The 22255-nt window shown below is 42.2% G+C and overlaps 1 protein-coding gene across 2 annotated transcripts; it reads left to right on the top strand.

The window, feature by feature from the left end:
- The first annotated feature begins 204 nt into the window (after positions 1-204).
- rab35b (RAB35, member RAS oncogene family b) lies at positions 205-19939 on the top strand. Of its 2 annotated transcripts, XM_028578422.1 has the most exons (6): positions 209-563; positions 3262-3312; positions 3416-3539; positions 14006-14130; positions 14303-14427; positions 19459-19939. In XM_028578422.1, exons 1-6 carry the CDS (start codon positions 512-514, stop codon positions 19585-19587), a joined length of 606 nt encoding a protein of 201 aa, XP_028434223.1. In that variant the 5' UTR covers positions 209-511; the 3' UTR covers positions 19588-19939. The 2 variants fall into 2 exon arrangements, with proteins under 2 accessions (XP_028434224.1, XP_028434223.1); XM_028578423.1 differs by lacking the exon at positions 14303-14427 and having other exon boundaries at positions 205-563; positions 19459-19565.
- Positions 19940-22255: the final 2316 nt, after the last annotated feature.

Here is a 22255-nt window from a genome sequence, read left to right as displayed (position 1 = left end):
GAACGGGTAGATTTACCACATTATGTGGTTGGCAGTGTGTATAGTATGAATGACGTTGTGTAGAGGGTAAGGGTTATTTTTAAAGAAATGGAACCAGCAATTTCTTGAACACTGCTTGTAGATGTAGTCAACATTACGGTACTAGTCTATTGTCCTTCTAGTAGCATGAGTTTAATGTTCATCAATGGGATGGGACGCCTGTGCTGTAGCAGGAGCCTGCGCAGTGAAGCTGGGTCAGAGTTGGGTGCAGCTCCACCGCTCCACCAGAGAAGGAAGCGGAGTTTCCGGCTGTTTGCAGCGGAGGGAGAGGATTGCTTACGCCGCGAAACCCCGAGAAAAAACGCAGCCAGCTCGGGGGGCTAACACTTTGTAGTATCGGTAGTGGTCGTTTGCTTTCGTATCGGGGGATCTGGGGGCTGGTGAGTTTTTTTTTTTTTACGATCCGAGGAAGTTGGACAGCAAACCGAGCAAAGAAGCGGCACAAGGCGGGGGTGAGCCACCAGCTACCGGCATGGCCAGGGACTACGATTACCTCTTCAAGCTGCTCATCATCGGTGACAGCGGTAAGCCGACGCCGGGGATGAGGGACGGGAAGTGGGCCTTGTCTTGTTGTTTTTTATTTAAGGGGAGAAGAAGAAATGCAGCTGTAGGCCCGCTTCGATTCTATGATGCTTTTACAACTTGTTTTTTTAGTTTCTGCATGGAAATGATTGGTGAAATGTACACATCCGCCATATTTATGTAGCGGTGACAGGGCGGAGGTTGTGTGTCCGGGCTGGGCATGTCAGCCGATCAGGCCGGATATCGCCTCAAGATCTTCGGGGTTTGTCTCTTGAAGGTTTTCCAGTCCTGTTCTCATATCGGCTCTAAGACATTTATTTTAGCTCTACAACAAAACACCCACTGTAACCCAAATAACTGTACCGGGGTTCACATGCTCCTCTAATTTGTCCTGTAGTTTGTATCGCTTGTTTGCTTTGTTAGCTCGATGGAAGTTAGGCTAACATTACACTTTCAGGCTTGGTTATGTTGCTAACGTTAGCTGGACTGAGACGCTAGTATTCCTAATTTCATGTATATCCTCATACATGAAATTAAAACTAGCCTGTTTTCTGCACGGTGTTAAGTCAACTAAGTTGGGTTGTTATTGAAATGCAGTTTGTTATTTAGCTAGCTAGCTAGCATTATAGTGCTAGCTTCTTAAGAGTGGAGGAATGCTGCACTGCAGTCTCTTACGTTAGTTGCATCCAGCCAGTCAAAGTATAGTGAAGTGAGACAAGACAGAGGTAATAAGTGTCAACTGTAGTATTAAGAGCCATATTATAGTCAAGCAGCTGAGGTTCAAAGACCACTGAATATATGGTTACCTTAGCTGTGTTTAGCTTCTTTATTATGTTAAAACCCATGGCAAACAATGCCACAAGTAGATGGGTAGATCATGTAAATATGTACAAGTGATAAGGCCTGCTCTTCTTGTATCTCCCCATTAAAGTGAGAACATGCCTTAATGGCTTCACCCTCAGTAGGAGTGTAGCCTCAGTGTGCAGGACTGCTTTGTGGGCAATGATCTTTGCATTCATTGACAACCCAGATCCTGGCACTACCCCATCAGCTGGCTGCTCACAGTAGAGGGCAAGGCAGCACAGCAATCCCTTCACTGCCCCTTACACAGAGGCCAGTGTCCCCTCAGCTGTAGCATGGAAGTACAAGTGTCTGCAGTGCAGTGCACAGAGATTATATAGGAAAGATGCTCTGGCCTTTGCCCCACCGTGGCATGTAGATTGATGGACTGCTGCGATTCAGACATTTCACACTCTGGATCTCCAAGCTGCTCAGGCTGAGTTTTATCACATCACTGGACTTATTTAGCTTTTGGCCTGACATAGTAGCACATGCCAGGGTTTCCCCTACTATTATAAGGCTAAGGTGCAGCACCCAATCAGTTTTGGGCACCACCTAAGCTGAATGAAAGTAAAAAACTTGTGGGCATGAAAACTAACTAAATTACTTTTTTCAGATCTAAATTATTGTATTTGGTTCCCAGTGGACTTCTTCAGCAAGCTTTTTGAGGGTTATTTATTTATCTGCTCTAGCTTTTCCATCATTTTAGACACTGATATGGTAATCAAAATGGTCCATAATCATGTGAAATTGCACTGAATTAAAAAAGAAAAACATTTTCTAGTGGACCACTAAACCCCCCACCAAATACATGCACCTCAGTCTTTCACAAACCCAGTGGAAAACACTGCATGCATGTGATATATCTGCTCATCGCAGTGGTTTGCGTTTACCTTTTGTTCACAAGTTCCAGGCCGCAAAAGTCGAACATGTAAACGTCGTGAATAGTTTCATCACTGACCCCCTGAGGAATATAATTTTTAAGCTGGGTGGCTAGACAGTAGGATGGAATATTAAAGCTTCAAAAGTACTAAATGATGATGATCTCGCTTCTGCTTTGAAGCTTTGGCTATTGTTTGTTTGAACAAAACTCTGTAGCGTGGAGACCACAGGAACCTGAGAGCTTTTTATGTTGGTACCAATCAAACATGAGATGACAATAACACAATTGGTAGGCTAAGTCACAAGGCTCTATATGCTGAGTTCCACCCCACCCCAGGCTAGGCAGCACAGTCATTTTCTATCTTCTGGCTGTAACCTGACAACTGATCTGTTGAAGACCGTACTGATCCCGCTTATCAATCTTCCTTTTTCATCCAACTCTCCTCCTCCTCCTCCTCTGCTTTGTCCTCACCTGGCATCTGTTATGTCTATATCTGTGATAGAGTTGTTCCATTTGTTGTCTTGCCTTTGTGGCTTCGACGCAAGCTTTCCTAACTGCTGCTGTTTGTTCTGCTGTTGAAGCGATTAAGGTACAAGCGTCATCAAATGTTTTAAATGAACATGTAGGGTGCAGCCTTGCTTACCTTAAATCCTTCAGCTTGTACACTGTGCAACAGGTACAACTTTGTCTGTATATTTTTGAAATCCTTCATTTTTATGTAAAAGGATTACAGCAACTGTTCCGGTTGATGTCTTGTTTTTGGTTTGCAGCCGCCACGTGGTTACTCTTTGGTAGCTAGAATATAATATAAAACAACCTCAAACTCAAAAACATGTTTGTCCTCAGACAACTGTAGTTATTGTGTTTGAAAGCTATAAGTCAAACATAAAGAATGCACTCATTTTTTTTTTTATTTCTTTTGGAAACCTGTTGGTTGGACTCTAAGCCTCATTCTGTGCTTGTGTTTTCGTCCTCAGGAGTTGGGAAGAGCAGTCTCCTCCTGCGATTTGCAGACAACACATTTTCAGGTGCGTGCTGCTTCTACCGTTAGCCCCCGTAGCACCATTGCCAAGTCTACTTTGTTGTTGTAGCGTACTAACTTGATTTTTGTCTCGGCGTGCGTGTTTGCAGGTAGCTATATCACCACGATCGGCGTGGACTTTAAGATCCGGACAGTGGAGATCAACGGGGAGAAGGTGAAGCTACAGATCTGGGATACAGCAGGGCAGGAGCGCTTCCGCACCATCACCTCCACGTAAGTAGATCCACACGCACACAGACACACCAAGGTGAAGCTTGATATTTTCTTTCAGCAGTTGAATCTGAAACCAAAAAAGGCTCTCTGCGGTCCTCAGATTAGGTTTTATTTGAGGAAGCAGTTTGTAGACAACTAGACTGAGTCGGTGCTGCGCTATGAAACTGGGTGGAATTCCCCACATATCCTAATTACAGATGTGAGAGGGGAGACTTGACTCGTACTGCAGCACTACATGACGGCAAAGGCCTTGGCGTCGTTACCCTCTTATGCTGTAGTTTGTGTCACACCGCTGTCCCGTGTTCTACAGCATCTGTGTGCCTCTGGGTTCACGCTGATGTATGGAAGTAATTTTGGTCTGTACAGGTGAATTGTTGGACCCACATTATTGTTGTATCATCCATCTTCTTCCAACACGAAAGCAGTGACTGCCCACTCGTGCAAATACGTGTCCAACACGAGGCCTGTGAGCTCATTTTAAATCTAAATCCAAACATTTTTGTCCAGTTTGGCTTCAGCTGAGTCACAGCACAAAATGAAATGCACCACTCGCTACTCTTAAATGAAAACACTTTTAATAGGGTGGAGACAGAAATCTAAAAGACAAATCAAAATCAAAACTATCAGCATGACCACTACCGCTATTTTTTTTTTTTTTTTTTTTTTTTTCATTTTAGGAAAAGGGTCCGTTAAACCCGGAACTGCATTAAAAGAGTGATAGAATGATTATATAGGGTATTTCACACTGTTCCTTAAGGTCTCCTAATAGGGTATGTCACATTGGTTGGGCTGAAAAATGCCCGAATGCTATTTTATAGGCCCTTAACTACACTGTGAATATGGCCCTATTTGTAACAAGAGTTTTTCTTCCAAATATGGTATGCTCATGAATATTTAGATGAGCTGCACGCTGATTGGTTTGAGCAAACCACATAGAAACACATTGGTGACGAGACAGCAGGTCTCATATTTCAGACACTGCAAAGTTATACATTGTTTGTCTACTATTTCGTTATTAAATTCACTTCTGAGACTTTTTTATGTGAGAAATCAACGATATTAAGCTCAAAAATTGATGGCTAATTGCAAATTTGGTAAGACGTGTTGGACTTTAGGAGCTCCACACAGTCTGACGAGAAAGCGGCAACCTCCATACCCAGTGAAAGTCACCGTTTCTCGGTTACTTACTACCGGGGCTCGGGGGAGCTAGCCGGCTGCCAGTTGCCGGCATAACTAGAGTATATTTACAGTTAGAATTTCATCACGCCACTTATATTACAGCTACCCCAAGGTCACATAAAGCTAACAATTGTGTCCGATTTCAATTTAATGCATTTTTGTGAACATGAGGGGTTTCGTTAGCTGCTAGTGTCCCTTCAATCCTATGTGTACAGATCGCGGCTAGTTAGCTACACTTTCGGCATAACTGGAGTATATTTACAGTTTGAATTTCGTCACGCCACTTATATAACAGCTCCTCATTTTTGTGAATTTTGGAAGTCTTGTTAGGAGGAGGCAAGCAAGCTAGCTCTCATTAATAGAGCTCCATCCAGCTCACTCACGGACAAGAGGTGTTTATAACTCAATACACATATCCATTATAAGATTAACTGGAACCTGTGGTAAGAGATTGCAGACGTAACAAGCTCGCTGACCGCGCCCTCACTCACACAGACCGGCCATTTACAGACCTGCCAACATGTACGCATTTTTCGTACTCGGCACGCATTTTGACCCTTAAGTACGCTTGTACGATTCGCTGCTCTCTAGGTACGCATTTTGTTGCATCTCGCATTCCTCCGGTTTCAGTTTCTATGCAATCTACATCTATGACGTTGATTCTGCCGCTGAGCAGTGGAGTGAAAAGCTTTCGGCCAATCGGAGCGCTGCATTTTAACCCTCCGCCCACCTGCCCCTCCTAGCGAGCTGTCCCGTCACTGTGAGGGTGTTGTACTCATAAAAGTTCTTCAAGGTTGGCAGGTCTGCATTTAGCAGGAAGAGGGGAGCTGCAGCCCCTTGAGCTCTGTCAGGGCAGCGGCATTTGGTAGTCCATTAGCCCAGAAATGATGACTTTGCGCGGGTATCGAGCACCGTGGGTTGCCAGCCGTGACAGAGCTCCATCTACCTCACAGCAGGCCGGTTTAGCCATCAATTTTTGTAAAAAACGACCCATATTTGACCTCTACATAGTTGATTTCTCGCATAAAAAAGTCTCAGAAGTGAATTTAGTGGTAAAACAGCAGATGAACAATTTCTGAGATCTGCGCGACCTATTCAGAAGACTAACTGTCCTCAGATCAGTTAGTGGCCTATGTAAATTTTGGGGCGTTACAAAAATAGAAGGTAGAGCCAAATAAGGAGTAGTTGAGAAGTTGACGTCGACTTTTAGCTTTTTCAGATTCGCCCGTTTCTAGAGGCAGTTCCAAATTGTGAGATTTGCAGAGGAAAGAAGTGTCAATGGGATTTTGAGGTTCTATGTATGTCCTATTTACCCACCAAACTGTCGTTATTCAACTATGACAAGGTAAAATCGGTTTTGCATTCTATCACCCCTTTAACTGATTTTTTGACCACTTGAGGGCAGCCTAGGGAAATAACTGTCTCTTTGGCTGCTAAATTTTCCCCTCATAGACTGTAAAAAAAAAAAACAATGAACGGAGCTTCCGGCTGTGAAAAGTGAAGCCAATGCGGAAGTGCCTTAAATCTGCATTCTATCTTATTTCCAGCTGGGGGCGACTTAAGTGGTTGCAAAAAAAGAAGTCTGCTTGCATAACACTACGGGAGAATGACCCTACTTCTCACTTGATTTATTACCTCAGTAAACATTTTCATGATGAGTGTATGGTCTCAATCACTAATTTCAAGTCTACTTCAATACAGCACGATGTTCATTCTGTAAATGACGGTCCCATTTATTTTCAACTGGACGATAAAGCAGGGAATGCTTTAAGGCGTGGCTTAGCAATGCCTATCCGTGGCACTGTGTACATTTAAAATAGCCGTGAACTTGTTTTGGGGTCCTGTCCATGTTTTCACCTTAAACTTTGACCCTCTCACTGTGTGTTTTCACTTCATCAAAGTTGATTGGAGCATTTTTGGTCACCTAAAAATGTCTTGTTCGGCCCTGTCGTCCAAACATCGTCACGGCCGGTTTAAAAAAAAAACACTGGGTGACATCGCTGCTGCTGTCTCGCTCTGAAGACCACTCACACGTGATTGCTCCTACCGCGCTCTGCTGAAATATGGACTTACCATTCAGTTACTGGGCAATTAACATGGACTGGCTTGACATTAGAGCACACATTTGACACCCAATAATAAATAAGAGTTGCGCATCAATGGGCGGCTGCTCTCACTGTATGAAAAGACAGCGTCTGAGCAGCTCTGGTAGAAACAGCGTTGATGTGACCTACAGCTCAAACTTCTGTCATCTTACCCACTCACTCCTTTTTGACTTTGACTAAAACAGACAGAGGTTACACTTAATTAAAAGATATTAAACTGTCACTGTCCCAAGTTTTGTCCCGAACAGGGCCAGGAGGACCGATAATGTTAGATAATTGACTTATCGGTCCTCCTGGCCCTGTTCGGGACAAAACTTCACTGTACTATCGCCACTGCAGTGAGGACAATCGGAACACCAAAGTCACCCAGAAAGCTTGAAATCCTGTGCAGTGCTGACGCCTCAGCCCCCAGAGGAGTATGATCGTCCTAGTTTGGGAGGACGGCTGCAGGAATCCCTCCACCAAGCAGGCTGGCCATAAGGCGAATTGTTCACTGTGCTGAAGTAGAGCGGCATGGTGCCTCATTAGGTCCTAAACCACTTTCCCCCGTGGAGCTGGATCATGGGCAGAGACCCGAGGCCTGTACTACGAATCCGGATCAACATGCCCGGGATTTATTTCAGTTTCCCGGCTTCACGTAACCTAACAACCGCGGTGGTTAACAACTAGTTCAATCAACCCAGGGCTTCCCAATCCAGCGACGCGCACGTTCACATTAAAAGAGGCGGTGTTTGCACAGCGCGACCAATCGCAAACATCTACCAGAGCCGCATATTTTACATAAGAAGAGCTATACTATACTATAATTCTACATAAATATGAACAACACAGGCACTGTTTTACAGGCAATACGCAAAAAAGCCGACGCTGTTATGCCTAAATCACAACGCTTATCAATATCACTTCCCCATCAGTCAGGCACAAGGTCTGATCATAATTACACTTGTGCTTTCCATCGTTGCATCGTCCAACCGTCGTTGCTTTAGCCTGTTCTATTGTTGTGTTGCAACCCTGGCAGTGGTAAGCGATGGTGAGAGAAAATAAAAAAACATAATTCAAACTGATGTGTGGCATTGGCAACACACGGCTCAAGAAGCCGACAAATAGCCTATACGTAATTCCCTCCGCTGAAAATCTATATCTTTCATAAAAGTACCCATCAGGGAATGTTAACGGGGTTGTCGGTCTCTAAATGTTTTAACTTGTATGAGGGCACTTTTTCTCTCTCTCTCTCTCTCTCTCTCTCTCTCTCTCTCTCCCCCCTCTCTCTCCCTCCCTCTCTCTGCCCACTGAGCTCCAGATCTTCTAAGAACGGTGACGCCGTTATCAGTCGAGTATTGATTGGTCAGTAGGCGGTGCTTTTACACCGGTTGATTTCTAATCTCCAACATAACCATCAGGGCTCGACATTAAGGCTTGTCCGCTTGTCCGGGACAAGTGGATTTTTTGTAGGACAAGTGGAAGAGAAATTTACTTGCCCCACTGGACAAGTTAAAACTCAAACAAATCAAAATGCCACTCATTTTGTCAATGTTACAGAATTGAAACAAATACATATTTTACCCCACAATCCCGGGCAGCGGGTCGGCGGGCCGCTAACGTTAGACCCAGCCCGCTGTTCAGCGCATTCTCCAAAGCGAAGCAGCATGAAAGCACGGCGAGCTAGCTGGCGGTGTTAGCTTGCTAACTCCACCTTAACGTTACCTCCTCGCCACATCGTTCACAGAAAACAAGCTGAAAACAGAAGTCACTCGTGGCGATAGCAATGTGCTTTGTGTGGATGAAGCATTATATACGTTATTATGTGCCACTCATTCCGTTTATGTTACAGATTTTACTTTACCGATTTGAAACAAATACATTAACTAACGTTAGACCCAGCAGCAGCCGGAGAGCGGACCGCTGACGTTAGACCCAGCCCACTGTTCAGCTCATTCTCTGTAAGCGATACAGCATGAAAGCACCGCGGAACCAGCAAGCCAGGCAGCCGGTGTTAGTTAGCTAACGTTAGCATGCTAACTACGCTTTAACGTTACCCCGTCCCCAAATCTTTCACAGAAAACGAGCCGAATAAAGCTGTCACTCGTGGCGATAGAAGTGTGCTTTGTGCGGATGAAGCATGAAGTTAATTTGACTCTTGACGGCTGGCTCTCTGCCTCGTAACGTTACTAGCTGCTCCGCTACTCGTTTGTAGCGAATTAAATATCAAGTAATAATCAACTGTAAAGTAGCTACACCTTTTTAAAAGGATCCCTTGGTAAGACACGTTGACACCAACATTTAGTGGCAAAATCCATTGTTATGTCTACAAAATGATTCTAGATATAGTATAAGTTCAAGTCACCACTACCTCTGGTCAAAATATTGAATTAGTATCTCAATATATTGACTCAGTATCTCAGAATATAAACAAAGAATATCAAAGTAATGAGAAACTATAAAATATTGACTTAATCTCAATATATTGGCTTAGTATCGTAATATATTGACTTAATAACTCAACATATTGGTTCAGTATCTCAATATATTGACTTAGTAACTCAGAATATTGACTAAGAATCTCAAAGCAATGAGAACATTCAACATATTGACTTACAATCTCAATATATTGACTCAATATCTCAAAATATCTCAATTGACATAGTAACTTAGAATATTGACTAGGAATCTGAAAGTAATGAGAAACTTTAAAATATTCACTTAGGATCTCAATATATTAACTTCTGCACACCGGCGTGCAAAGTATAACTTTGTATTATGAGTCTGGAGATCCTTTTTTCTTGTTGAAGGGGAAATCTGTTCTTGGGACACATTTGTTTCTACTGTTTAAACTGAATTGTATTAATGTTGATAGTGTTTGGATGCTTTCAATGGTTTCTTAAAATTCTGCATTAGCAAAACATAAAAAAAATTATAAAATGATTAATCTTTACCCGGACAAGTGACTTTTGTTCATGGACAAGTGAAACGTAAATGTACTTGTCCGAAGGACAAGTGCCTCAAAAAGTTGATGTCAAGCCCTGACCATAATGCTCCCGAGCAGGTTAGGTGTTCGGCATAAGTTACCACGGCGATTTAACCCGGTAACAAGTGATCCACCGTGATACACAAAACCCTGGGTTGAACCTGAAGTTACCTCGTTAACGCCAAATCTTGCTCCGTCGTACAGGCCTCTGCTCTGTCCACTCGGCGGACTAGCCTGACCCTGTGGCTGACCCACAGCTGACAGAAGCCTTAGGCCCAAATCAAGGCCTTTAATGTCCCCCTGCAATTAAGAAATGTTTTTCTTATGTTTATGTCCCTTTTAAAATGTCTCACCTTGACTATACTGACTTGTATCTAGGGCTGCAACTAACTATTGTTACAAGGTTTCTTATTATTACAAGGTGATGTCTTGTTTTTTGCTAAACCCAAAGATATTCAGTTCAATACAGTATGATATAAAACAGGAAGGGAAATCGCTGTATTTGAGAGGTGAAAATGGCATTTTCTGCCATTTTTGCTTTAAAAATTACTTTAACGATTAAATGATTATCAAAATAGTTTTAATTCAGTTTTTTCTGTCGATCAACTAATCGATTAATTACCTCTCCTGAAGGGGTTGAGATGAAATCTGAGATCGTAACGTAGCCCAGGCATGCTTGGATTTGGTACGTCACTCACTAATCCGTAAACCAGTCAATTCAATTAAATGTTATTTATAGTGTCAAATCATAACAGAGGTTAGCTCGGGACACTTTACAGATTAGAGTAGGTCTAGACCACTCTCAATAATTTATAGAGACCCAACAAACTTTTTATGTAGGAAAACCATGTTGAATAAAATATGAATCATAACAAAGTATATTTTCACATACTTTTATCATATTATGCTTTTTGGCTTTTTCCCTTTAGTTTAGTTTAGTTTATTTAGCAGGACAATGTGCAGTTACATTAAAAAGATGGCTGCACCAGATTTAGCAATTATGCTACTTTCCATCTGTAGTCCTCCAGTTTATTGTGTTATATATCTTTGTTTGTGCATGTTATAGGTTTACAAAGTGAAAAAGCACAAAGTCCTCTCCAAAAACACTGCTTCTGACTGGCTAGTAGTCCTTACCTAGCTACTGCGCATGTGCGACTCCCAACAAAGATGGAACAGAAGTGAGATGCCTCACTCTGTAGCTAAAACAGAGAGCTCAACGCACAGGGTGAAAAGAGGAGCTGCAGCAGTGTGCAGTACGACAAACATATGGTGTTTTATTAAAATGAAACCATGTAAACCTATGTACCTCCTGGTACAACCTCTAAATACAATTATGAACCTGAAAATGAGCGAAATATGAGCACACTCGAACCAGGGAGGTTGCGTTCACACGGTCAGCGCCTTCAACCCTTACGCCACAAGGGCCGAACGCTCGCGCATACAGATCCATCCAGGCCTGCTGTGTGGTGGCCTATTACTGCTCAGACAACACTGTATCACCAAACTGTCAGGCCAGGCAGAAACACTGAGACACACACACACACACACACACACACACACACACACACACACTCTTACACACAGTAAGCCTGACAAAAGGGTCTTTGTGTTTGTTTGGCGAGTGCAGCTACAGTGGGGATGCTCCCTTTCTGATGCCTGGTTCACGGTTTGATGCTTGGCTGAAGGGTTACAGTTGACCTGTCCATCATCACATTCAGGTTTAGTTGTCTGTGTGGGACAGATGCAGGTCTCACTTCTGTTGGCTTTCCTCCCTTATGCTGGGTTTCCACAGGCATTCTTCAACATTTTGGTCGTCTTTTTCAAAACTTTATTGCTTTTCCCCACGATGTTTTCGTCACTTTTTCCAATGTTTTTGACAATTTTTTTTCTGCGCCTTTTGCCATTTTTGTCACTTTTTTCAACGTTCGTTGTAAGACATCCAAATTTAAAGAAAGTAGTGGGCTGATAATTTATTTGACTTGTGTGGAACAATCCGCATTATTTTTCTGAAAATTTGGTTGAAAGAAACCCACTTTTCTCATAAAGAAATCTTTTAAAAATGGGTCAAATTTGACCCGAGGACAACACAAGGGTTAAGCAGCAAAGTGTCTGACTGGAGTGGAAAACGTACCAAACAGTTGTTTTAGGCCAGATATAGACCAGATGGTCACTATTTCTACTAATTCTCCATTACTTTTAGCCATCTCTGTTAACTTTTCTGGTTGCTTGCTAGTTATCCTGGACTATTACTTGCCCTTTGCACATTTTTATTCAGATTGCTTTATCTGATAATTAGCAATTCATTTGTACAGTCTATCCCATCCATGTAGTAGCCTGGAAAGCCAGACCCAATCACAACAATACACATGGCAAATTCAAACTGTGCTCTCGCGAGAACTCTGAATTTCCAGGGTATCCATGTAGATCAAATACATAAATCCATAACAACAACGAAAACCTCAACATGCCAGTGACAACACGCGCACAGATCAATGGATTGTGTTTAGTAACCTGATAGATGAAGGAATAGAGCAATGTACATAGCAATTTGTTTCCCATGCAGCCACGTAGCTGCGCCTGCCTGACGGCATAACTCAAAATTCACTAGAAAGTGCGTGGTCAGGTTGAGTTATTATATATTTCAGCTTTCTCAAACCACTTGTTTCTTCCACAGAGAGCTGACAGAGCCTCTATCAGGGCCATATTTAGTTGAATGTGTTATATGTCACTATTTTTGGTAGCCTGCTGTACTTAAATAGCCATTATGTACTTTATTTTCATTATTCATTGAAGCCTCTATGTTTACAGACTTGTGGTGATGCGCAATGTGCTATAGGTGCCAAAAATAATCTTTTTGGTACTGCCAATTTGTTTTGTTTATCATGTGTGCAATAAACATTTCACTTTGTGAGAAAAAAATCGTGGCAGAGAATCGTGATATCAATTCTAAGCTAAAACTTTTTTTTCCCAGAATCGTGCAGGCCTACCAGCAACACAATTGAAAAAGTTAAGACTCGATACAAGTAGAGATGCACCGATTACAACTTTCTAGGCCTATTCCGATTTTCTTTGAGTTAGGCCAGTCAATACCGATTTTAGACGATTCCATAATCATTTTATCTAACGACTTTACAGCACACGCAAATATTTAATAGAACATCTTGCACAGAACATAGAACATTTTTTGAACAGATAATCACTATGAAATAGAACTATATAAATTACTCCTGGTGTGGGAAATTCACACACATCTAATGTGCAATGTCAGAACCATTTCCTTCTTTTCACATCCAATATCCAACAAAACAAATTAGGTTTTTGGTGTCGTCCCGTTTTGGTGTTGCATATTGCAATCTTGTTATCTTCTGCACACAGGCTGAAGAATTTCCAAAGAGCTGACATGTTGCAGGTTAATTCACGAGGTTCCCTACATGTGTGAGAATAGCGCGGACACGCGCTTCACACCGCTGTCCCGTCGTGTGCGTGTGTCCTTGAGAACTGTAACTCGTATAACTTATGCTGTCAGTTAATCGTAGCGTTGAACGGCATGAAATCGGCATATGTCAGACTGACCTGCCGCTCGCCGGTCATGGCCGAGCACGTGAAAACCGGCCAATTCCGGTCACCGGCCGGTCTATCGCTTCATCTCTAGCTACAAGTTTTATAAAAGTTCCATAAAAGTTTCTTGCAGACACAGAAAGAATTCAGCTTCCTTAGCAGATGAATTGTCTGCTGTGACTATACAGTCTGCGTTCACGTTGAGTTTCAGCTGCAAGTCAAACACTGCTCCCAGATATTTGTGTTCCTGTACAATTTGTACATCTTCATCATGTATGATGCTATATATCCTAAACTTTTGCACACTAATCCATACAGCCTCTTTTTTTATTAAATGTTAAACGTTACATTGAACACATTTGTTGCTGTATTTATTGTTCATTTCATATTCATGTTTAATATGTTTATGTATGCACCAATCACCAAGGCAGATTCTTTGTCTTACTTACATGGCAAAAACACATTTTCTGGTTCTGATTCTAAATCCTTTTCTGAATTATTATTATTATTATTTTTAATGCACTTCTTAGCGTTGTGTTCAAGTGTTCTAGCTGACACAATATGTGTGAATGTATGTTTCAGTCAAACTGTAATTTCTGGGACTCCCCTGAGTTCCCTGCTGTCAAAGGCTGACTGTCTCTCTCCGTCTGCCTGTTCAGATACTACAGGGGGACGCACGGGGTCATAGTGGTATACGACGTCACGAGTGCCGAGTCCTTTGTCAACGTCAAACGATGGCTACATGAAATCAACCAGAACTGTGACGACGTGTGCCGAATATTAGGTGAGCTTGCGCCTTTCGGTGTTCCGAAAAAGTCCGGGCACATCTCGGCACCCTTCACCTTTTAAAAAATAGACTGTACCCTTGAATCTAGTGAAAAATGAGTTCCTGTTTGTTTTGAGTCCAGACAGTCCGTTACTGTTACATCACACCGGCAACATTTTCGGTTTTTCAGTGGGAAACAAAAACGACAACCCCAACTCCAAGGTGGTCGAGACGACTGACGCGCAAAAGTTTGCAGAGCAGATGGGAATCAACCTGTTTGAGACGAGTGCAAAAGAGAACATCAACGTCGAAGAGGTAAGTCGTTGTTTCTGTCGTCTTGACTGTGTGCAGACCAGTGTTGGGCAAGTTACTCAGAAAGTGTAATATATTACGCTTTTGTACCTTGGCGCATCGCTATTATGATGGCGGATTTGGTAAGAGAATTTTCAGGAGAAGAAACTGATCTGGCTCGTGTGTGAAGTGAAAGCTCACGAGCGGACCGTACATGGAAACGATCGCTTTCCGCTACCATAAGATAGCGATACGCCAAGAATGCACCTGAACATGCCTCCCTGTAAGACACAGCACGCCCATGGGCGCACAGATGGGCGCAGGTGCATTTGCTATTTAAACGACGCAGGTGCTGTGTACGGGAAATTGACAACTGCGTCAAACTAGCAAAGACACTTGCGTCGGGCTTTGCGCTGCGCCGGGTGCAAGATAGGGCCCTGAATCTCAGTTTTATTGTCTAGAGTCAGCCAGTACTGGACTCTCCATGTGATTTATTTAAATAATAATTTTTGTTAATTGAGGTTTCATTTATACATACATGATATACATTTTTGTTTATCAAACTGTCAGAAATAACAGGAAAATGCATAGATTTCTGTCAAATAGGGTAACACGGACTCATTGCCTTTACTGTACTGCGGAGCAATCATGCTTACTGCCGTGCGTCGCCCCCCCAAAGGCCCACTCTGAGCCAGGAAAACTTTTGATTACTATATTACTTTCGCGGCCCACCCTTCCAAAAAAAAAAAAAAAAAGGAGTCAACAATCAGCCAAACTGCATAACTGCGGACATTCTGCATTCAGGCTGTTACTGCGTGATGTGAAGACTATCGCACATTTACATAGGCTTATTAAGTGTTTTTTCACATAAACTTACATAATGAAAAGGACCTGGCGATCCAGATTTCCACAACCATACTAACTCGCTGTGCCTGAAGGGACGCTGCTCTGCTCACAGTGACATGTTGTTGGAAGTATTCCTCTTTCCGTCGTCCTTCGTTTGGCTTTTTGGCTAGTAGCCGACGTGACCTGTCCTGGCCCTGACCTGCCGCTCGCTAAATTAAGTCATCATATAAGAAAGCCTACCTTGGGCAAAAAAAATCAAATCACATTTTAAGTAAGGCAGCAACCAGTCCCTCCAGAAAAACGCGATTATGCGATCGCATAATTCATTGCATAATCAGTCAAAGTCCGCATATTGATGCGGGGGGTGCATTTTTTTCAAATATGCCACACTTTTGGCGCATAAATTGCCGATTTTCGCACAAAATACGCGGAGCTTTTATTATTTAATAATCCCTGCATTTTTGTTGCAAAAAAGTCCCTTATATCTTATAAATGTTGCGTTTACTTCACACGAGCAGCCATTTTCCCCTGTTGCCATGGGAATGTTATGAAGTGACGTAATTATGCAACGTGAACATCATCGAAAATCAGGGTGTTGGGGGAATCACTTTTTTTTCTCTTTTTCATCAAACCGCAATTTTTGCAAGTTCCGGCAATTTCATCGCATAAAATTGCTAAAATATCCTGCATGTTCCATCGCATTTTTTTTAAGAAAACGTGCCGCATAATCAAGGATTTTTGCCCGCAATAATCACAAAAAAACTCCATCCAGCATTTTTCTGGAAGGACTGCGCAACGCAGCGTTGCTTGGATTAGTAACTGTAATGAAATTACTGTTTTGGAAATTGTAATCCCTTACGCTACTTGTCACTGTGGAAAGTAATTCGCTTTGCCAGACCTTCCTCCACCGCGAGGAGGGTCTGGCTAGTCCACACAGCATTCCGGGATGGAAGAAAAACGTGCTCTGATTTATTGGCATTTCTTTAAACCAATCAAAATCGTCTTGGGCGGCGCTAGGCAAACTTGTTTTGGTGGAACATTGTGTATGTTCAAAAATTGTTTTAGTCGTGCAACAGAAAACTCCGATTGGACAGATAGTCTAGCTAGCTGTCTGGATTTACCCTGCAGAAATCTGAGAAAAGGTTAACCATAGCCGACCAGAGTTTAAAATGCTAACACAAAGGAAGCCCAAGGCAACAGACATCCGGCCTAAATGAGTGAAATCCGGCGGAATGTCCGGCGGCAACGGAGCAATCCCGGAAGTGGAACGTCGTGGATATATGTGGAAAGTAAGGGTGTGACGAGATCTCGTTTTACAAGATCTCGCGAGATTAAAACGTGACGAGATTTCTCGTCGAGGTGAAAAGATTGAAAGAGTCACAGACAAGAAGAACACAATATTTAAACATTGTAAGAAAAAAATGCCGTACTACTAACTACAGCACCCGCGAGTCGCGGCTGCAGTAGTTAGTAGAGAGCTGTGGTGGTGCTGTAAGTGTTTTTGCATAGTGCTCGTGTTAGCCGCGGTATACGGCATTTTTTTCTTACAATATTTACATATTGTGTTCGTCTTGTCTGTCACTCTTTCGCTGTTTATTATTTCCGCAGGAAAACCAAAATGTTGCCACACAAATGATTTAAAAGTGGCAGGGGGATCTTCAATAGTAATTCCACGCTCCATCACGCTGACATCACATCGCCTCGCGAGACAACTTTTCACCTCGACGAGAAATCTCGTCTCGTTCTCGTGAACCCAATCTCGTGATGTGTCTCGTCTCGTGGAGTAAGCGTCTCGTCACACCCCTAGCTTGTAACCTTGGTTCTCTGAGTAAAGACTATTTGTCCGAGTCATATTTCTTAACTGAAGTTTTCTTTAAATTAGTGTTAAGATCGCGTCTCGTTTTCGTGACCCCAATCTCGTGTCTCGTCTTGTCTCGTGAGCGAGTGTCTCGTCACACCCCTAGTGGAAAGTGATCTATTACTGAGTAATGTGTTAGTGCCCAACACTGGTGCAGACTGACGTGTTTGTGCGGAATGGTCTCTGGGACATGTCTGGTATGCATGCATGAATGAATGAGGCAGCGTGTCTGAATGCTGTGTAATACCTGCTGATCAGCAGGCTGTCTCAGGGTGCTCACTGTGCTCTGGCTTATTGTACACAGCATTCCTTAAAGCAGTGGTTCCCAAACCTTTTTCTGTAGGGCCCCCCTTTTATGTAGATAGAAGTATTTATTTAGTGATATAACATAATACATAGGCCTATATGCTAGGGCTACACGATGAATCTAATCGCAATCGCGATGTCTAGTCACCGTGTCTTGAGAAGCTTGTTTTATTGGTTACTCTTAACTCCCATTTCCATGGTCTTTGCTGTCTCTTCGTCCTCTCGCTTTTACCTCTCACAGCCGCCACACTAGTCGTACGACGTACGGTGTCGGACAAGACTCGGCTGAGCTCGGGGAACGCGCCAACGTAGGAATTTTGAATGTACGACGTCCGGTGTGGGAGTTATAGAGCAAAACCCCCCTTTTTGTTTTTATAGCGCCACCTGCCTGTGCTGTTAGAATGACTTTGATAACTTTTTATCATGAGGGTCCACAGAGTCTACATGCACATTTTCGTCCAGATCGGACTCACGGCCTAGGGGGAGTTCACAAGTATTTTTTGCATTTATCATTCCTTCCAGAAATATGCAGAGTTTTTTTTGTGAATGTTGCGGGCAAAAATCCTTGATTATGCGGCACGTTTCCTTGAAAAATGCGATTGAATATGCGGGATATTTATGCAATTTTATGTTTAAGAATAATAAATAGGCGGGGTTTACTTCATAGGCTGGTGTACCTGTGTCACGTGACCGTGATTATAACCACAAGGTGTATTCTGGGATTCAATCAAAACTGGAATTTGTTTGCAAAAGTAATACATAAATAAATATTTTTACAAATTTGACTGATAAAGACAATTCTGTTGTTCATCGCAATAATTTCGGAGACAATTAATTGTCCGGTCAAATTTGGTATTGTTACAGCTCTAGTCGGCTCCTTAGGGTTTTGTGGTCACTTCCTGTGGCGTTTGGTGTAGCTTCATCATCTGCTTTACACCTGACAGTCCTTTTCACAAACTTGTTCATGCTTTGCTAGCAGTGCAGCAGACCCCCCCAGTTTGGGAACCACTGCCTTTAAAGGAATATTTTTGGGAAATTACACTTTAGGCCTGCAACTACCAATTATTTTCATGATCAGTGGCTGGCCTAGTTATTTTCTCGATGTATTGTTTGCTCTATAAAATGTCAGAACATTAAAAAAAACTCACAATTTCTCACAATCAGAATTTCCTAAAGCCCAACTAGGCATCCTTATATGGCTAGCTTAGCTTAGCATAAAGACTGGAAAGAACTAACTGTCCTGTGTAAAGGTAATAAAACCCGCCTACCAGCACCTTTTTTTTTAATAATATCTCTTTTGTCTTATTATTATGGTGAGGCAACCACTTGCATATTACAGTACAACCACAAATAGGCACTTTTACACTTTTGTTTTTTTTACATCTCAAACAAACATCATATAAGGTATTAGTTAGCTAACTGTAGGTTTGCTTTATCATTTTTATACATGCCAAGGCTAGTTCGTTTGCTGTTATGCTAAGCTGTAGCTTCATATTGTACAAGCAACTCTCAGCAAGAATAACCCTATTTCTCGAACCGTTACCTTTAATGCTATGTAAATATTAGGATGTTGATGGCTTCGGTGGGACACTTTGAACAGATTTCAGTAGGGATCAACCGATACGGGTTTTTCAAGGCCGATACCGATTATTAGTAGTTAATGAAACGGATATTTGGAAACAATGTGCATTTACAGTGAAAATGAAAATCTTACAGTCAAAATGAAGATTTTGGAAGGTAACAAACTCCGACACAAAACTTAGTTTCAATGCTTTAAGCAATTATTTAATAAATAAGAAACTTTCAACATTATACCCCGTAACAGAGAGTTAGGGAGTTAGACAGGGACAGACGCAGAGCTGTAGCGGAGCCAAAGTAGCGGCCTTTTTAATTAATTAACTTTATTGGTTATCAAGCAAACTGCTAAAAAAATATGATTACGATAATGGGCCTATCCCTAGATTTCAGCCCCAGTTGTTGTTGTTATTTGAGCCCGTCTGGTTGCTGTACTCACCACCCGGCTCCGGTTTGTTCTTCTCCTGCAGATGTTCAACTGCATCACCGAGCTAGTGCTAAGAGCCAAGAAGGAGGTGCTCGCCAAGCAGCAGCAGCAGCAACAGAACGACGTGGTCAAACTCACCCGGAACAGTAAACGAAAGAAAAAGTGCTGCTAGCAAACTCGAAGCCATCCACAAAAAAAAAAAAAAAAAAAAAGGCCAGCAGCGTCTTTTTTTTTTTTTTCTTCCCTCTTCACACATGCATATACACAAGCTGGGACTCATAGCATCTAAATTAAAGAGCAGATAAAGATTTAATAAATATACAGTGAAAGATGAAAAAAAATAAAAAAAATAAAAAGTCCCCTTTGGACAAAACTAATCATGAAGACTTCAAAACAAGTGTACAGATTTTATTAGACGTCAGATCAAGTTTTATTTGGAATTCATCAGATGGGCACTATTGAGCTGAGGTCCTCCTTTTGTTAAAGGATCTGTGAGCTGACAAGTGAACGCCACAATGCTCCGATTTCTCTCCACATAACCCCCCTCACCCACCCACCCACCCACCCCCCCCTCTCTCGCGCACTCAGTATCTCAGCCCTCCTTCTCATTCCACTGCACACGGGACATTCAGAGTCACGTCAGACTCTGCGCCTGAGGAGGAGGGTTTCACCTTTTTCTTTTTTTTGGTTTGTTTCTTTAATAATTTTATTTTTTTTGGGGGGGGATGTTTGGTTGGTTGGGAGTTGTGTCTGAGTAAGAGTGGAGGTGTCACCACCTCTCTACCATTTCAACATTTCAGACACCTGTGTTACCACAGCTCATGCCAAGAAATCATGAACTGCTAGATTTTTTTTTATTATTATTATTTGACTTGTTGTGGGGGGGGTGGTGGCATCCCACCGATGATGATGATGATGACAATTGGTAGACGACCTATAGCAATTAATCCATGGACAGAACTGGTGACTTCTCGTGCTTTATTTTATTTTTTTGTTATTTTTCTTTGTCTATATTTTGCCAAGCTTTCCCACCCTCTCCCCTCTAACCTCCAATAGTGCTGAGCCAACATTCTTTTTTTTTTTTTTTTTTTTTAAAGTGCGGCAGAGCACCTGGAGCTCTGGGACGTCCGGCCTCTGAAAGCACCGTTGACGATTCAGTCTTACTACTTCTTTCAGACTTTGCTTTTTAAATCTTTTCCTCAATATTTTAAACAAAAAAAATAAAAAATAAAAACAATGATACTTGCCAATATTCTAGAGAAAAAATAAAACATATTAGGAGCTCAGTGGCGCCTCTCGTTTGACCTGGTGCCATAGTGGCCCCTGGTTGGCCATGAGGCAGGGGGAATCGGGGCATGAGGGGAACCCTCAGGAAGTGCTTGGGGGGGGCTGCCCTCCCCTCGTTCTCCTTATTTCCCTCTGTACTTCTGCAGCCACTGGCCGCCCCCCCACCCCCCAAACCACCCACATATCAGCAGCACCCACAGCTCCGGACTCACCTCCTGCATTCGGTCCTTCGAGGGGCACAACGGGGGCTCTTACTCTGGAAACTGGCTTCTCGTAGTCGTCGCAGTGATCTCCAATCCATAGCAGTGTATTTTCTTTTTTTCTTTTTTGCCCTTGCATGTAACACTTTGTTTGAAGGGGTATGTAAAAGGTAATGCCTGACTTGCATTTAGACTGTCAAAAGATTTACTGTATTTTCTCAGCTTGCAGAATATTTTCAACAGTTGACATCAGACTTTGAAACAGTAGTCATGTTTTTTTTTTTTCACACACAACCCCTCTCTACCTGTTCAATTAAAGTGTTACCGCACAGTGTTTTTTTTTTTTCTTCATTTTTTTTTTTTTTTTTTGGCATTCACAATGAGAGTGTGGCAGACAGTGGGACTGATGATGATAGAACAAAACGAGGGATGAACTGCAGCGCTGGATCCCAGTGTGTTCGGGGGCCTGAGCTCCTCTCCCTCTCCACGTGCCCCACCAGGGTTTGTCAAGAGGCCCGAAGCATCGTACAATGTCTATAACTGACGTATTTTTGTTCTTTATTTTTGAATTGGGAGAGTAATAAATGGAAAGAGCTATAGATGTTGGCTGAGCTTCTGTTGGAAACATTTAGTTTTTGGACTCTGGGCAGACTCCGGGCAGCCAGTTAGGGATCCTGATACACCTCCAGGGCCTAGATATGGTGTCAAATCTCACACATTATGATTTCTATTCATTACGTGTATGTATATATAAATATATTTGTGTGTTTATATTCAGTATATAACATTACACACATAATTGGCACACCAAACTGTGCATGTGTTAACATGCCCCGTGTGCTATGGTTGAAATACACTCGTCAGCTGTGGTTTGCTGTACACTGGAGAAAAAGAGATGTACTATTCATTTTTCCCTACATGAATTTAATCAGTAATAAAACGTTTTAAAGGAATAAATATTTGACACATAATGACTGATCTCATGTGTCAGTGATTTTGAGACTTGGTCCTAACTTCATTTTAAACCTGTGTTTTTTTTTTTTTTTTTTTTTTTGCTTTTCTGTGAATAAAATTGTATGTGAGGAAGTGTGAACTGGTCTTTTGAAGCCTCTTGCTACTTGCTACTGTCTGTCTCAGTGTTACACGGGGAATCAATCGGAGTCATGTTTCAGGAGAGGAATTCCGGTTTTCACCCTTAGCAGCAGGACGTTTGAAAAAGAAACTAATTAAATCGGTCTGTTTTTGCCTTCCATTGTCATCCCTTTTCATTTTACCACTTAAAACAGGGTTTCCGCAGGGTCTTAAAAAGTCAAACATTTCGAAATCTAAATTTTAGGCCTTAAAAAGTCTTAA

This window comes from Perca flavescens, chromosome 5, assembly GCF_004354835.1.
Source record: "Perca flavescens isolate YP-PL-M2 chromosome 5, PFLA_1.0, whole genome shotgun sequence".
Taxonomy (NCBI): Eukaryota; Metazoa; Chordata; class Actinopteri; order Perciformes; family Percidae; genus Perca; species Perca flavescens.
The sequence above is the reverse complement of the archived record's forward strand: the minus strand, read 5'-3'. Positions and strand labels throughout refer to the sequence as shown.

Excerpts from the sequence above, each read along its gene's own strand:
- rab35b (XM_028578422.1), top strand. The coding sequence starts at position 512 with ATGGCCAGGGACTACGATTACCTCTTCAAGCTGCTCATCATCGGTGAC. Across the intron at positions 3,540-14,005 it reads TTCCGCACCATCACCTCCAC|ATACTACAGGGGGACGCACG; the intron begins GTAAGTAGATCC and ends CTGCCTGTTCAG. Across the intron at positions 14,428-19,458 it reads AGAACATCAACGTCGAAGAG|ATGTTCAACTGCATCACCGA; the intron begins GTAAGTCGTTGT and ends CTTCTCCTGCAG.